This window comes from Mesoplodon densirostris, chromosome 2, assembly GCF_025265405.1.
Source record: "Mesoplodon densirostris isolate mMesDen1 chromosome 2, mMesDen1 primary haplotype, whole genome shotgun sequence".
Lineage (NCBI taxonomy): Eukaryota > Metazoa > Chordata > Mammalia > Artiodactyla > Ziphiidae > Mesoplodon > Mesoplodon densirostris.
In genome coordinates, this window is record NC_082662.1 from 91606655 (window position 1) to 91624405 (window position 17751).

A 17751-nucleotide genomic window follows, 5' to 3' on the forward strand; every position below is an offset into this window, starting at 1 on the left:
AGTAGACTGGTGGTTGCCAGGGGCTGGGGAAGAGTAGGGAGTTGTTCGTCAAAGGGTACAAGTTTTCATTTATAAGATGAATAAGTTCTGAGGATCCATTTTACAGCAGAGTGATTATAGTCAATGATATTATAATGTATACTTGAAATTTGCTAAGAGAGTAGATCTTAAGTGTTCTCACCACACACACAAAACAGGTAACTCTGTGAGGTGACGATGTGTTAACTTGGTTGTGGTAATCATTCCACAATGTATAATATCTGAAATCATCACATTGTACACCTTTAAAAAATCATGTTGTATAATCTAAATATACAGAATTTTAATCTGTGACTCATAACTCAATAAAGCTGGAAAATAAATGTGTTTGTTTTCTAAGCTATCTGCTGCTCTGAGATGACAACTTAGACGTTTTGGTCTTTGCAATACAAATATACTAGGAGATTTTTGATTTGTTTGAAATAGATTCCAATGATCCATTCTAGCTTATTATGGTGAGAGGAATAAAATTTCCAAGTTTATTTGAGAGATTTCCCTATTGCCTTAGCCTATTCTCTCTAAATATATAGAAAGACAGAATATGTGCACACAACATAACATTATTTAAATAACCATACTGTCACTGTTCTGAAGTCACCATACTTTAAATGGTTAAAGATATTTGGCTTTGGTTTTGTTAAAACTTATATAAGCCACATGGCTACATTAACTTTAACAGAAAATTTGAGAAGAGAGGTATTTTAAACAATGTAATTTTACAATGAAAACTGTGTTGATATATTTCCTTATTTATTTTATATAGCAACAATCTTTGGTTCTTTGATAAAATACAATTTAACTTATATTTCAATGCTGGGCATGTATTATAACTTGCTCATTTGGGGACATAATTTATGTAGCATATTCGTATGTGTGTGAAAGAGCATGAGAGAGATAAAAGTGAATCGAATCCTATGAAAATCAAATCTATAAATATTCAAACTTAACAGCTAGATAGTTAAGTCAGAAATTCACTTAACTGAGAAACTTAGCAGAGGATGGGGTACTACTACTAATAGTACTATTAGTATCATCCTCATTTTACTGATGAGGAAACTGAGACACAGAGAGGTTTATTCACTACAGCCTCTCAGGGTCTTATCCTTTGAAAAAAAGTGATTCCCTATGAAGTTTCACATGTAAAGGAAAGTGTTACATTGTCACACAGGATATAACACATATATCCTGAAGTGGATATAACCACTTCAGGCAAACTTTTGTTCTAGGCACCCCAGTACAGATACTCCATTGCTTAGTGCCTGATATGCTCTAAATGTCTAAACATCTCTAAATGTCTGTTATAGGACGAATGAGTATAAAAATTTTCTCTTGGACATATACCTGACATTAGGCTAAAAGTGGAAAATACAATTTGCTTTAAAGAAATACATTTTATAAATGACTTGTCTATGACAATTATTTCAGTAATATTCTAAAAAGTGCCTGTATGCACACCAGAAACTAACACAACATAGTAACTCAACTATACTCCAATAAAATAAATTTTTTAAAAATGTGGCCTGGTCAAGGAATCACTACATTTTCAAAAGTAAATCATTTATTTTCAATCACAGGCCAAAGCAAATATGTTATTATCACTTCATGTCTCTCATATAGATATGGCCCCTAAATTATTAAGATATGTGAGTTGTTGAAACCTCAAGGCTTGGTCCCTTAGGAGCCCTGTTCTCTGAGAGCAGGGAGTGTAGTGAAGACCACCTGCTTTGGACTGGCCTGAAGTTAAATCATAGCATTGTGACATATTAGGTGCATGGCCTAATATGGAATTCCTCAGTCGTGATCTGAAAATGAGAATAATTATGCCCAGCCATAGGACTGATTTGTGGGTTAAAGAAAAAGTATATATACTGGCTAACATAAAATAGATTGTATTAACACTCTCAGTTGCAGGCATAAAAGAAACAAAGGAAAGAAGGAAGAGAGGAAGGGAAGGAAGGAGGAAGGAAAAAGGAAAGGAGGAAAGAAGGAAGGAAGGAGGGAAGGAAAAAAATTGGTTAAAATTTAAAAAAATTAATTACCTTTTTTTACCAAGATATTAAGGGTTCAAACAATACTCTCAGGATTTGATCTCGATGCATTTCTTCAGCCTGCTTTTCTTGATATTTGCTTTATTTTGAAAGAAGTTCTTAATGCTGACTCCTAGCAGCTCTATATTAACATCTTCCCGATTTCCAATCTAACAGAAAAAAGTGTCAACTCTCCTCAGAAATACCTGCAAAACTCCTGGCCTCACTTTGATTAAATCCACTTTTGCATGTTTCCAGCCCTGAAATAATTGTAAGTCCAGGGAACTTCAATGTTTTGATTGTCCAGACCTAGATCACATACCTAACTCCAGAATCAGGGATGATTTAATCTCCCTCCAAAGCATAAGGACAGAAGGCACAGGGAACATGGTGCCCCAAAGGAGATGTAGGTAGAGTTATCAGAAGAAAGGAGAATGAATGTTGGATGGCAAAATCAGAGAAACATCTACTACACTGGCATTTAATTAAATGGCAGTTATTATTACTGTAGGCATTTTTAGGCCACTTACAAAATTCTATTAAACCCAATATATAAATAATCACTTTATTTAATAACTTTACCCAGAAAATATATTCATATTTCCAACTTGGGATATTACAATAATCCCCTTCTCTTGCTTCAAGGTGGGCATAGTGAGCAAGAATTTCATAACATACCTATGCGGAACTCTCATTTAACTTTTTGTATGTTTGTTTGTGTTTTGTTTTTGTTTTTTTGCTTTGAATACTTACCTCTTCATTTAAGTTTTCTGAACCTCAGTTTTCTTGTCATTTTCTAGGGAGTAAATCAACCAATTTTCTTTACTTTTGACCTAGGTATCTCTACTCCCTGTAGAATATAACAGATTATTATCTCATAACTTTTCTTCCTTCCTCTGTTCCAGAAGCCAGAACCAGTTACTTTTTTTTTAGTAACTTTTTTTTTTTTAACTTTTTTGGTCTAAGTTATTTTTGGTTGTTGTTGTTGTTGTTTAACTGCTAATGACTATATAGAAACCACCACTTCTGGTTTCTCTTTTTTCACTTTGACTCTAGAGGGAAAGACAGTGTACATATAGGTGCTAATTGTGGGCTCTGGAGTATGCCAGGAACTGAACTAAGGTGCATGGGCATCTTGGATGTTGTAACTGTGGAGTGAGTCATCCTAGACTTTTGCAAATAAAGGGGGAGTTAGGAAAGATTGAGGGAGTTATTTCTCAAACAGATGGATCATGGTATTGAGGAATTCTCAATGCCTGGGTAACTGTGCCGAAGAGCAGGGGTCTACAAATTTTTCACAACAACCCTGAGGTGTAGGTAGAGCTATTAGTTCCATTTTGCACACAAGAAAACTAAGGAATAGAGAGACTAAGTCATGGATTAGTCAGGATTCAAATTGCCTAATTCATTATCAAAGCCTAAATTCTTGAAAGTGCAAATCTCTTCACAAACTTCAGGAATTAAGGCACATACAAGAAATCTAAGTCTTGGGGTGGTTTGAAACTGTACAAATACCTCTGGATCAAAAGTTTATCTTTTTTTTCCAGATTCCACTTAAATCTCAGTTACTATTTAGCCTCTGGTATCTCCATTAAAAGGTATTTGTAGCTGGATGAAGAAATAAAGCTTTACATGAAGAGCTTCCATAGCAGCAATAATTATAGTAGTGACCATATACTGAGCAATTACAGTGCACCAGGAATATGGCTATGAGCACTTTATACTTATTATCTCATTTTATCCTCTCCACAACCCAATGAGGTAAACTACCATTATTTTTACTGTAATTATATAATATTGTTATATAATAAAATGCTTAGAATATATGTACAGTCATTATACAATATTTATATAATAAAAATACAACTCTGGATATGTGACAAGTTGCATAAATATTTACATGAAAACATGAAATGGTTAATTAGCCATTATCTCTCTGCAGCCTTTAGCCCTTGAAGAGCTCCTGGGAAAAGAAGAGCTGAGCTCTGTCAGAGGTGGTTTCACTTGACTTAGTTTTCTTTCTTCCCAAAATGATTCAGTCTCAGAATTGTTCTTTAATCTTTAATATCTCCATTAAGAAGAGTTTCTGTCAAGTGCTTCAAAAGTATACAATGTGAGGGAGCATTGCTGATCCCCTGCTGGTGAGTGAAACAGGGGAGGTAAATTCCTCAGCCAGCCACTGGATGTGCCCTCAGAAATGCAGGCTGATGTGCAAGCACATGCCAAGAACCCATCTCCTTTCTACCTCGTTACTCTCTTTTCATTGGGTTTCTGTGTGTCCTTTGCAGTCCAACCAGCAAATTACTTTGAGACAAAGAGAAATCCACTGCCGCCGGGCCAATCTAGGAATAAATTAGTTCCCTTGCTAAAAAAAATACTTGGGAACCTTTAAATATTGAACTTGGGGGTCAAAAATTTGGAATTCCTTTCCTCTCAGATTAAAACCTTTTGACCTTTTTTTTTTTTTTTTTTGCTGTACACGGGCCTCTCACTGTTGTGACCTCTCCCGTTGCAGAGCACAGGCTCCGGACGCGCAGGCTCAGCAGCCATGGCTCACGGGCCCAGCCGCTCCGCGGCATGTGGGATCTTCCCGAACCGGGTCATGAACCCATGTCCCCTGCATCGGCAGGCGGACTCTCAACCACTGCGCCACCAGGGAAGCCCAATCTTTTGACTTTTTCTGAAGCCATTGCATTAGATTACAGTTTACTTCTCTGCTAATTTGCCAGCTGTGAACTAGGCACCTCTAGGAGGTTGTTCTGTGGTTTAAACAGGGGAGAAAAAAGACTAAGTTGACAAAATGGGTATGTTTAACAAAAATATGGGACCCTCAGTTTGATACTACACTGTTGATGACAGTTATTTGACTCTTCATAGTCCAGTCATAATGAGACAGGATACTGCATAAGCCAAGACCACACAAAGGATTGATGGTAAGTATCAAGAGGGTGTGGAGGAAGTGGGTTATAACCTCTTCTTCTCCCAACTGTTGTAGTGTTATCTCTTGCCTTTTAAAAAATCAGTTAAAGTACACGAAGCCCTGATATATTCAGGGACAACAGTAACAACCAAAAACTTAGGTTTATTGAAAGATGCATGACTTTTTCAGCTTTGTTCTTTCATAGGGACTTGCCCTCTCCACCAAGCTCTCTTTCTCTTTATTTTTTCTCAAATATTATTTCATGTCATTGTGTCTGGCTTAGTCTATTGGAAAATCCTGTTCTCTGTAATTTAAGTTTTAAACAACATGTGATTTACCCTGTTATTAAAAAAAAAAATTCAGCTGCCTTCTCTGAGTAGAAGACTGTCTAGCATCCTTAGTATTCTTCTATAGAAATTGTGATAAAGGAACAGATAAACCTAAGTAAGTCCAGTGTGTAGAGCTCCTTTAAAATGTAGGACCTTGTCAATGGGTTAAAAAGTAAAAGTTGGTTTTGTTCTAAATATCCTTGCTGGGGCCCATTATGCATAATAAGGGGCCACAGCCCATTTGCAAGGCCTCTGAATGAACTCCATTCATTCTGTACTTGGAAATGTTTCTTCAGGCACAAAGAGAAACAATAGTTATAACCTAATTTCTTTGGCACCAATATCAGCAGAGGAAAAGCCAGAAGATCATTATGAAAACTCTAGTAACTTCTCTTGGTGATTATATACTTCTGTATTCATTGATCATATTTATGTATCCAAATAAACACCTTTTAAAAAGATTATAAAGTAGTTTGGCAATGATGTAATATCACATTTCATGCACCAAGTGACATTTTAAAAATGGAATGCTTCAAAGTAATTTGCTTATTACAGTTACTAAAGTTTATAAAAAACACACTAACATGCACCCCAAGTCTTTAAGGGAAAAGACTTTGTGTTTTTAATGACTGTATTTTAAAATCTGATTAGAATTCAAACTACAATTTTGTTAAGTAAATCCACGAATCAGTTTCCACATCTACCTGTAGAAGTCAGTGGAGGGTGTACATCTGGAAGTAGCAGTCGTGGTACAGTGCCTGTTAATACCATTTCCTAGTGAACTTTCTTAAGTGCATGTCTGATCTAAGCATGTCACCCCTTGCTCAGTACCATTTGTGTACTTCCCATTGCCCTTGAAGGGAAAGCCCACATCCCACATGACTTACAAAGTCCTCTTTCAGGCTTCTGGTGGCGTTTGCCTACCTGCCTTTTCAGCCTCATCTCCTACCATCCTTCCCTCAGTGAACTCTATTCAGTGGACTTGGCTCTTTCTTCCACATAATGTTTTTTCTGCCTGTTCTTGCCTGGAGCTCCCTCCTTCCTAACCCTGTTTCCCCCCCGCCTTTTTTTTTTCCGGTACGCGGGCCTCTTACTGTTGTGGCCTCTCCCGTTGCAGAGCACAGGCTCCGGACGCGCAGGCTCAGCGGCCATGGCTCACGGGCCCAGCTGCTCCGCGGCATGTGCGATCTTCCCGGACCGGGGCACGAACCCGTGTCCCTTGCATCGGCAGGCGGACTCTCAACCACTGCGCCACCAGGGAAGCCCCTGTTTCCCCCATTTTAATCTGACCAACCCTTACTAACTCTTGAAGTCTTAACCTTTTCTGGAAGATTGGTCACTTTTTCTGGAAGATTTTTAGTTGTCTTAAATAACTAATTAATTGAAAGTACAGCTTATTTGAGGCTGATTGTGTGGGGATTCATTGTTGAATGATAGTTTGGAACCAGATTGTGAAGGACTTTCTAAACTGTGCTTTCAAGATTTTGAACAGGAAAATGATGTCAGCTTTATGTTTTAAAAGTTTGAAGGATGGTTTAACATACCCATGTAATTAATGGTCACTGAACTAGGAAATAGCACAATAATCCTTCTGATGATCCCATCTTCAGTTTCTCCCAAGCACTGTGAAAAATCACTTGCTCTGATTGCATTCTTAGAGGCCCTGCTAATTCATTATTGAAAAATACCAGCTGCCAGTATTTGGCTTTATGTTGTCATTTACTTTGTGAGTGATGTTAAATACAATGTTAATGAAAACTCGAATACCATTGAATTATCTGATAATATATAGTGAAGTAGTTTTAAGAGTGCACGCTCTAGAGAGATCTGGTTTAAAATTCTTGCTATACCACTTACCAGCAATAATGGATGTGGACAAGTTATTTAGCAAAAGAAACTCCAAATGAGGGGTGGAGAGATGGGGCAAGGAAGATAGACCCTAAAGCAGTTTGCCAAGCATGACATTTCTTTGAATTTGAGAGTGTCTTTAAAAAATCCAAGTGAATCTTGCTTTCTCTTCTAACACATTCCTGTTTATTTTAACATAAAAATATTTTTAAGTTGGGGAAAGGGATTAAGTTGGTTGGTGGTTATTGCCTCAAATTGTCTGCACAGTTATTTCTCCAAAACAACCCACTATGTTTATCCTATGGCTTGAAGCATGTGAAAAACAGACTAAGGGAATTACCAGAAATGTAATTATAAACTCTCATTAGCGTAGAAGTTCTGCATTAATCTTCAGCCACTGATCTACAGTGTTCACTCCAAGACTACAGTATTCTAGGCAAGTTTTTTAAAAATCCAGCTCAATAATGTTACAAAATAAACTCATCATTTCCCTCCCTCACCATCCCTAAAGCCAGATTATCCTAACTTTCCTGGCTTCACCATTTTTCCAGTTACTCTTATAGAAACCTCAGGAAGCACACTGGCTTATCTCTTTTTCTTATCTCCCCCCAAATACTTCAGTTAAACATTTTAGTCTTTCTCCACAGAATACACCTTAAACATATAATTCTTTTTTTAAATTTTATTTATTTATTTTTGGCTGCGTTGGGTCTTTGTTGCTGCGCACGGGCTTTCTCTAGTTGCAGTGAGCGGAAGCCATTCTTCTTTGTGATGCATGGGCTTCTCATTGCAGTGGCTTCTTTTGTTGCGGAGCATAGGCTCTAGGCGCGTGGGCTTCAGTAGTTGTGGCCCATGGGCTCTAGAGTGCAGGCTCAGTAGTTGTGGTGCACGGGCTTAGTTGCTCTGCGGCATGTGCCACCTTCCCAGACCAGGGCTCGAACCCGTGTCCCGTGCATTGGCAGGCGGATTCTTAACCACTGTGCCACCAGGGAAGCCCCGCATAATTCTTTTGATTACTGCTTTTTCTTTTTCATTTATGTTCTGCAGTCAGCTGTCTAGTTTTTTATCACTTTTTGCTGGACTATCACTTAGTTCTTGAACAAGTTTCCTCCATGCATTCTCTTTCCCTTTTCATTTAGCCTATGTAGCCAATTCCTTCATTGTCTTGTCAGCAAATACAAAATTAAGTATTTATTTTCAAGACAGGACTTCCTCCACCATATTATGTTGACCTTCCTTTCCAAAGTAATCTTTTCTTACTCTCCAATATGGTCCATACTCTACAGCCAAACTGAACTGTCTACTCTTCCCCAAGCACCCTCCAGCTCTCTTGTCTCCAAATCTCAGCACCAACTATTTCCACAGCCTCTCACTATTGTGTCCATTTTCAAAGCCTATCTCACAAGGCTTCCTCCACCATAAATCCTTGAGTGATCATTCCAACTGAATGTATAGGGTTTCTTTCTCCTTTTGTTTATTCATTCATGGAACAAATATTTATCAAATGTCTTAGGTGTATCAAATGAGAAAACAGCACTGGGGGTTTAGCAATGACTGGGACAGAATTGGAACCCACCCTAGTGGAGGTTATAATCTAACATAAAAGAAGACTTGATAACTAATTTCAGGTGTCAAGGGTTTTACAAGGGTCTGTACAGCATGTTTAAAAGGGTGTAACTTAAACTGAGAGTCAAGTATGGTTTCCCTGAAATGAGGTGCAGAAAGATATCTGGAGAATGAAGAACTAGCTAGGCAAAGTGGGAGGGGATTAAAAGAATTTGGGGACATGAAAGAGTGTTATAGGCAGAGCAGACAACATATGCAAAGGCCAGGAAGTGGGAATGAGCATGGCACTTATGAAGAACTGAGGGAAGGCCAGTATGGATAGCCAAATGGATGTAACATGAATAATTGAATAGGAGAAATTGAGATATTAGCAAAAAAGGGATTGATAACCCAGGGGCTCTAAAATGGATTGGAACTGAAGAAAGGAGAGAGGGTAGAGAAAAACAGGGAGGGAGTGGAAGAAACAATGCTTGGAGACACAGATGAGACTGAAGAAAAAGGATAGTGATAAAAGTTAAAGGATAGAACATTTTGGTCAGTGAGTCCCATATCTCATTTCTCATTAAACCTTGTAATACATGCTCACTTCCTGTATTCTGTCATATTTTATAGTTATTTATATAATTGTCTTATTCTTGATACTAAATTATATTACCTGGGTTCTTATTATAGGTTAATAGTAATTATTAATAATATGGATCAGTATTTACAAGTAAAGATGTTTTTGCTGCTGTACTTATTTCTTTCTTTGATCATTAAATAGAGGTTTCTTCCTCTCCATTTTATGTTCAAACTCATCTTTTATGTCATTTGGCAAATACTGAATGCCACTTGGTGCATGACATTTTAGCAGGCCTAAAGAAAGGCACCAAAACCAAAACACAAACTACTACAAAACAATTTTTGAGTGAATAAATGAAGCTATTTTCTTGAGTCCCCTTAATCTTTCAAAATATAGGAAGTGTTAGTATGTCTAGGTCCATTCACAGAATTGGGAAGAAAATGGGAACTCAAAGGGGACAGAAAATTAGTGGTAGGATTCAGTAGATCAGATTTCCAGCTTCTTAGCACCCTTGATGTTTAGCCTAGTTATAGAACTTTTCTTCATTTCTCCACTAAGAATTCCTTTTTTTTCTAGTAGGATTGCTTCAGTTTATGAAAATGAGTGTGTATGTACTAAGCCATTTTCAGAAATGTCATTAAGACTATTACAACCTAAACAAATGAAATAAAGTACTTTTCACTTAAAGTATCTTTTTTTAACCATTTTTTAAAATTGAAGGATAGTTAATTTATAGTATTAACTTAACTTCAGGTGTACAGTAAAGTGATTCAGTGATATATATAAACATATATGTATATATGTACATAATAATAATATATGTATATATATATATATATACATATATATATATATATATATTCTTCCTCAGATTCTTTGCCATTATAGGCTATTACAAGACACTGAATATAGTTCCATGTGTTATACAGTAGGCCTTTGTTGTTTATCTATTTTACACATAGTAATGTGTATATGTTAATCCCAAACTTCTAATTTATTCCCCCTGCCACTATCTACTCTGGTAACCAAAATTTGTTTTTTATTTTGGTAAGTCTATTTCTATTTTGTAAATAAGTTCATTTACATAATTTTTTTAAGATTCCACATATAAGTGATATCATATGATATTTGTCTTTCTCTGTCTGACTTCATTTAATATGATAATCTCTAGGTCCCTCCATGTTGCTGCAAATGGCATTATTTCATTCTTTTTATGGCTGAGTAATATCCCACTGTGCGTATATAACACATCCTCTTTATCCATTCATCTGTTGATGGACACTTAGGTTGCTTCCATATCTTGGCTATTGTAAATCATGCTGCTGTGAACATTGAGGTGCATGTATCTTTTTGAATTAGAGTTTTCTCCAGATATATAACCAGGTGTAGGATTGCAAGATCATATGATACCTCTATTAGTTTTTTAAGGAACTTCCATACTGTTCTCCATAGTGGCTTTACCAATTTACAGTCCCACCAACAGTGTAGGAGGGTTTCTTTTTCTCCATACCCTCTCCAGCATCATCATATGTAGACTTTTTAATGATGGGCATTCTGACTAGTGTGAGGTGATACCTCATTGCAGTTTTGATTTGCATTTCTCTAATAATTCATGATATTGAGCATCTTTTCATGTGCCTGTTGGCCACCTGTATGTCTTCTTTGGATAAATGTCTATTCAGGTCTTCTGCCTATTTTTTGATTGGGTTTTTTTTTTTTTTAAGTAAGCTTATGAGCTCTTTGTATATTTTGGAAATTAATCCCTTGTCAGTAGCATAGTTTGCAAATATTTTCTCCCAGTCCATAGGTTGCCTTTTCACTTTGTTTATTGTTTCTTTTGCTGAGCAAAAGCTTTCAAGTTTAATTAGGTCCCATTTATTTTTGTTAGGTAGTTTGTTTGTTTGTTTTTATTTCCATTACTCTAGGAGATGGATCCAAAAAAATTGCTGCGATTTATATGAAAGAGTGTTCTGCCTATATTTTTCTCTAAAAGGTTTATAGTAGCCTGTCTTACATTTAGGTCTTTAATCCATCTTGAGTTTATTTTTGTATATGGTGTTAGAAAGTGTTCTAATTTCATTCTTTTACATGTAGTTGTCCAATTTTCCCAGCACTGCTTATTGAAGAGACTGTTTTTTCTCCATTTTATATTCTTGCCTTCTTTGTTATAGATTAATTGACCATAGGTGTGTGGGTTTATTTCTGGGCTTTCTACCCTGTTCCACTGATCTATATTTCTGTTTTTGTACCAGTACCATACTGTTTTGATTACTGTAGCTTTGTAGTATAGTTTGAAGTCAGGGTGTGTGATTCGTCCAGCTCCATTCTTCTTTCTCAAGATTTGTTTTGACTATTTGGTGTTCTCTTGTGTTTTTGTACAAATTAAAAAATCTTTTGTTCCAGTTCCATGAAAAATGCCATTGGTAATTTGATAGGGATTGCATTGAATCTGTAAATTGCCTTGGGTAGTATGGTAAAGTGTCTCTTTTAATTACACCTTTGTATTTCTCCTACATTTTCATTGAGTCTGATGTCTATTTTCTTTGTATATAAACCTTACTTGGATACAGGCAGGATGTTCCCCTTTATTTATTTATTTTTTTAAAAAATTATTTTTGGCTGCATTGGGTCTTCATTGCTGTGTGCAACCTTTCTCTAGTAGAAGCAAGCAGGGACTACTCTTTGTTGTGGGGTGTGGGTTTCTCATTGCAGGACTTCTCTTGTTGTGCAGCACACACTGTAGGCACACAGGCTTCAGTAGTTGCAGCACGGGGGCTCAGTAATGTTGGCTCGTGGACTCTAGAGTGCAGGCTCAGTAATTGTGGCACATGGGCTTAGTTGATCCATGGCATGTGGGATCTTCCCAGACCAGGGATCGAACCCGTGTCCCGTGCATTGGCAGGCGGATTCTTAACCACTGCACCACCAGGGAAGTCCCCAGATGTCCCTTTTTTTTCAGTTAGATGTTAAATAAACTTACCATATGTTCATTTTCAACCTCATGTTTTAAAAAGATTTTAATTACACAAAGAAGTCATCCACATGACATTAGGGACCCAAAGTTAATGGGAAACAATAGTAAAAATGTAACCCTCCTAAAATATTAGTGATCATCATCTTCCTTTTTTTGTTTTCCTAGGTACACCCTAAGGGTGTTTATTGCGATGAAGCTGTGATATACTCACTGAAAGAATGTGATGCTCATCATATTGGTATGGCCAAAACACATGGGTATGAATGTCTCTTGGGAGAAGCCATCCAGGACAGTGCCATGAAACGTGAGGATCTCTGGATCATCACAAAATTTTAGCTCAGTAGCTATGGCTTTGAAAACACTGTACAGTCCTGTCTGAAATCCTGTGGCTTGGAGTACACAGGTTTGCACTGTAGACATCATTGGTCATTATCATCTTCTTAGAGATTCAACCATTCTTTTATGGATTTTTGGAGGATTAAATAATTTTGGATGTAGTGTGATTCTGAGCATGGCAGATGTCAGAAGAAATATTGTTATGTGTTTTTAAAGAAATAAATTTTATTGTGCTTTGAAATCCCTTTTGATGTTTTCTTATGCAACTCCCAGTAACTTAGTTACAAAGTCAACTGTCTCAGATGGGATGTCTTAGCCCTTGCTCCACTTTTTATGAATTCTTTTGCTATTTTATAATCTTAAAATTCACATCTGTCCTGAAGTAATCTTTTGTCTTTTTTTTCCCTTATATTTACTTTTTATTGAATTTGTTAATGTTACAGAGTTTTTGCACTGCCAAACCATGCCTGAGAATTCAAAGAAAGAAATGTTACAATGGACAGCCTCATCCACCCATCATACAGCATATTAAAGCTTGATTCATGTGCATTTTGATAATTTCACAATCTTTTAAAAAGTTATATCAAGGGTTGGAATTTTTAAATCTCCTGCAAGTCTTCAGATTTCTGTTCCATTAAGTAACATTTCCATATATTCATCTCAGTTCATTCCTTAATATAACGTAACCCCCAACAAAATTTTGCTGGAAAAAAATGCATACTTTTCAGGGGAAATATGTGGCTCAAGGTCCAAGAGATTATTTGTTAAAAGATTTTTGGCTCCCAAATGAACTCTTCAGATTAACCAAGAATCCTTTGTTTCTCAATCATCCAACCTCTCCTTGGCTGGCTCAGCAAGTACCCAAGTACATCAGAACGTAGGCATCCTGCCTGCCACTTCAAATAATGCCAATGTTATTGCCCAGTTATGGTTCACAGGTCCTGTCTGATGACTCTGTAACCCGCCTAGGAGTGCGATTACTGCATCGACACTTTTATCAAGACTGAACTCCTAGAGGAAAATGCTCCTGCATCAGGATAATTTTACTCACCCATTTGCTTCACTCTTGCCAGTAGCAAGTCTGCAACTCCTACATTTGGCAAAGGGATTTTATTATAGAGAAACCCAGACTCTGCATCAAGTGGTCACATGCCACTTTGAAATATTTCTATTAAACCGAAGATGCAAAACTAGGAAATTACCAGACTATCTCATTAGATGGAAAAACTTTTCAGTAATCCTGGGTAGCGTCCCGATGTCCTTTTCAGGACTAAAAATTACTGTATAGTTTAAGCTGTAATTATTAAAAACAGAAGTGCTACATCTCCTGTCTTTTGCCCCGACTCTCCAAATGAACAACGTAAAAAGACACACCAGAAGGTTGATGACAGAGCTAGGCTGGGACAATCACTGCATCTACAGAATGTCTAATACCTTAAACATTTGGGTGCAAGTGCATCTGGAATTCTTGTCAGAGATCATGCAAGATCCATGAAACTTCAGTGGGTTTTATGTTGAGGTTCTGCTCTCACTGCTTTGAATTTATAAGGACACGTCCGTGACTCCCTTGGCCCAAGCAGAAACCATACTCTTTCCACCACAGTTTACTATACAACTTAGACCTGATTAGAGGAGGCTTTAGCATCACCTGAAGTAGAGTCCCCTGCATCTACTGCCCTTTACATCAAAGCCCATTTGTTTCTACTCTAGGGTTTGACATATTCATGAGACATTTCACAATTCTAATGCATGTTTCAGGTTACTTAGCCAAGCAATATGCTCTGTCAAAGAACTATTCCAAGTCAAAGCAAAAAACAAAAACAAAAACAAAAAATTCCTTAATATGGAACACAGAAAGAGCACTACCGGAACAAAAAATTACTAAATGAAATAAGATTATTCCCCCCAACCCTTTCCCACTTGGTAACCCGAGTTTGGTTGAATTTAATTTGTGTTTACCTCAGAATACAACTCAAAGTTTAAATTATAAATCACAGCCCTACACAGATTATCTGAACACATCAGTTCTTTTGAGAGCAGCATGTTCCAGGAAGTCTAACATAGCCACAGCGCACTACAGAGTATTCCTTATGGATGGGGCACAGGACAGGTTAATTAAGGTCACTTAAATCTTCATCTTTTACAGCAGATCAGAACCCAGATGGCTGACTTTCTGCAGGATTTCTGATAGGAATCCAGTAGAGCTGGTTTCAAGTTTCTCATCAGCACTTAAAAGTTGTAACCTTCTTATCCAGACATTGTGATCCACATGAAGTCCACAATGAGTGCAGCAAATCTGAGGTAGTCAACCCTTATGAAGGCTCAGTATCTGAACATAAAAAGATTTTGAAATGACCACTGGCTGCAGTTTTTGTTTCTTTTGTATTTGCAGAGTAATTATGAAAGAACGTTGCTGAATCTAGTTCACACATTTATATAATAATGAAAATCCCCCTAAATCCAATACACGTAAAGAGCAATTGTGACACTTTAAACTTCCATAGTGCAATAGGGCTGATCCCGTATACTGAGCTGTCTGCATCAGTTGTAGATCCAGCAGAGATCAGATAGATGATGGATGGCTGTCCGTGGTGGTTAACTGTGGTCTAGTTACCTTAGAAGGGTTAACAAACACCATTCCTTAATTGTACTGTGTGCGGCTGCTTTTCTGATTCTCAAGCACAGCATGCTGGTTGTCTAGCTGAAGCTTAAGGGCCTGGTTTTTTGAAACCTCATCCCTACCTCTAGTTTTGTGTCTTACTACTTCAAAGCTCTTCTCCATTTCTTTATCCCTAAGGGAAAAGAAATGTGATCAGTAAATATTTCTTCTTCACTAGGTTGTTTTGAAAATATCCTGCCTTGAATTAAAAAAAAAAGCCACCCCTTAGAAAAATCTTGAGGAAGCGACAGGTGGGGGAAACTGGTTTATAAATCCTTATCAAAACCATTTTTAAGGCTTCAGCTGAGCAACAAATATAGAATACTGTACTGAAGCTCTACAGTCCTATTTTCTGTGGTAGCAAATCTGCTGAATATTATTAACTGAAAACCTATTTTGGGACCGACTTCAAGACAATTGGAAAGTTAAAAAGCTGTATAATGACATGGTGATTCCTTCTAAGACTCACTTTTACTCTTAGCAAATAATAGACAATACATATCTCTTTCTTTATGCATAAAGTAAGGGCAACAATTTCCTCATTCAAGTAAAGTTCTACTCATTATTCAAAGACCTCTCCACACTTCTACTTTATGGGAGTGGATCACATAAAGATGAGTGTGGTGAATCACTGTAGGACAGATCAGAGGAACAAGTCAAAGTGGAGGTTTAAATTCAAGCCAGCTGTGCTCTCAAAGAGGCAAAAAGGCTGAGATTTAATTTAAAAGCCACCCTGAAAAATTTCCATTTGATGTCATTTACATTTCTTCCCATTTTATTTACTTTGTAAAAAATTCATGTCCCTAAATAAGATGTGGATGTGCCATATGTGATCATTTAACTCCAGGTAGCATTCATTTTAAATATCTGTTCTGGCTTTCTACATGCTTGGCAGTGGACTGCGGGGATGGGAACTGTGTATCACTGTAGATTTCTAGTGGTCCTTGTGGTGCTTTCCTTGCTGTGGTCAACCTGACCCCAAGAGGCCTATACACTCCTCTAGTCATTGTCAGTTCTGGGGTTTCTGTAACAACTACTGGAGCAGGAGATGCTTGTACGGGAGCTGTTTTATTCCAGGTACCTGAAGATTTTTCTACATCACCACCACCACCTCTACTTTCTTCCCAATTATCACCTGGATCTTCTCTTTTTTCATTTTCATCTTCTTCCTTTTCACTTATTTGCATTGCTTTAACTCTTAGGCTGCTGTGATCAACCTCTTTTTGCTCAAATTCTTTCCACTCATCTGCATCCTTTGTCACAACCTGGGTGGCGGCCCCGGGGCCCATGGCCTCCCTGCCTGCGGTCCCGCTGTAGCCCAGCTGGGTCCCTGCGCCCCATCCTTTTGTCTTTATGTACATTTGTCTTTATGTCACTTTTTCATATTCCCACCTCAATTAAGAGAAACTCTCATTCGTGGAGCAACGGTTAAATCTCCACCTCTTTGCTACTCCTAGTCATAGAACTGTCCAAGTATCATGTGACCTGCACCTTGGAGAGGTAACCTACCATGAGCTGGAGTCCAGTCCTAAGTTGTTCAGGTTAAGAAACTCAGTTGACTCACTAACTAAATCTTGCTTATTAACTGAGGTGCTATGGTTTATGCATCATAATAATGTGAATTTATCCTGTTATTATTTTGAATCAATAGTATGGCATCATATCAAAGAGACTTTATTATACTAACATACCAAATATAGTGTATAGAGTTATAGCAGAGATTTCTAAGACCCCAATGAGTGTAGTATATAGAAAGTACAGTGGATTAGAAATAAGGAGGCCTAACATTCTTATCTGAGTTCTGCTGATATTATTTATGTGTATTTGAGGCTAATTGTTTAAATTATCTGGGCCTTGATGAGAAAGGGAAAAGAACTAGAAGGCACACCCATTCCTTTTTAGAGTATGCTCCAGAATTTGCATGTATCACTTCTGCTCCTGTACCTTTGGCCAGAGCTTAGTCAGTTGGTCACATGTAGTTGGAAAGGAGACTGGAGCATGTAGTCTGTAGCTAAAACTTGTAGGATTTTACGACTAAAGGAATTGGACTTTTGAAGGACAACTAACAGTCTTAGTCATTTTCCCCTTTTATCAGGAAAGTAAATGCTCTCTCAGCACCTTCCTTCCTCCCTCACCCCCAGCAGATTTCTGCTTAGGCTGGAATTGGCTCATATGGTCACCTCTAGATGCAAGGAAGCTGAGGAAACAGGAAACAGGATTTACATGATTGGCTTTCACCAAAGGTTTCCAAACTTTCATGGTTCACAGCTCCCTTGAGATCTCAGTAAATATTTTCGTGGTGCCAAAAGAAATACATAAAAGTTCTATTTACAACTTAGTAGCTGTTTGAATAAATTATGCACATAAATTGGAAGAAAAGTAATACCTTTTTCATTCTTAAATAACCATGTGTTGTTAATGGGTATTACCTGTGGGGTATTCCATAACTTCTCAAACATTGGCATCAGATTGGATAGTGCCATTTCTCATT

The 17751-nt window shown here is 37.4% G+C and overlaps 1 protein-coding gene across 1 annotated transcript; it reads right to left on the bottom strand.

The window, feature by feature from the left end:
• Positions 1-15184: 15184 nt before the first annotated feature.
• LOC132503344 (protein CDV3 homolog) lies at positions 15185-16621 on the bottom strand. The gene is made up of 2 exons (XM_060119805.1): positions 16131-16621; positions 15185-15393 (listed from the first exon to the last, which is right to left on the bottom strand). Exons 1-2 carry the CDS (start codon positions 16619-16621, stop codon positions 15243-15245), a joined length of 642 nt encoding a protein of 213 aa, XP_059975788.1. The 3' UTR covers positions 15185-15242.
• Between the last annotated feature and the right edge of the window lie 1130 nt (positions 16622-17751).

Bases quoted from the DNA above. Each gene is read 5' to 3' on its own strand.
- LOC132503344 (XM_060119805.1), bottom strand. From the start codon at position 16,621: ATGTACATAAAGACAAAAGGATGGGGCGCAGGGACCCAGCTGGGCTAC. The intron at 15,394-16,130 runs CAGATATTTAAA...CTTTTCCCTTAG, and splicing joins AAGCATGTAGAAAGCCAGAA to GGATAAAGAAATGGAGAAGA.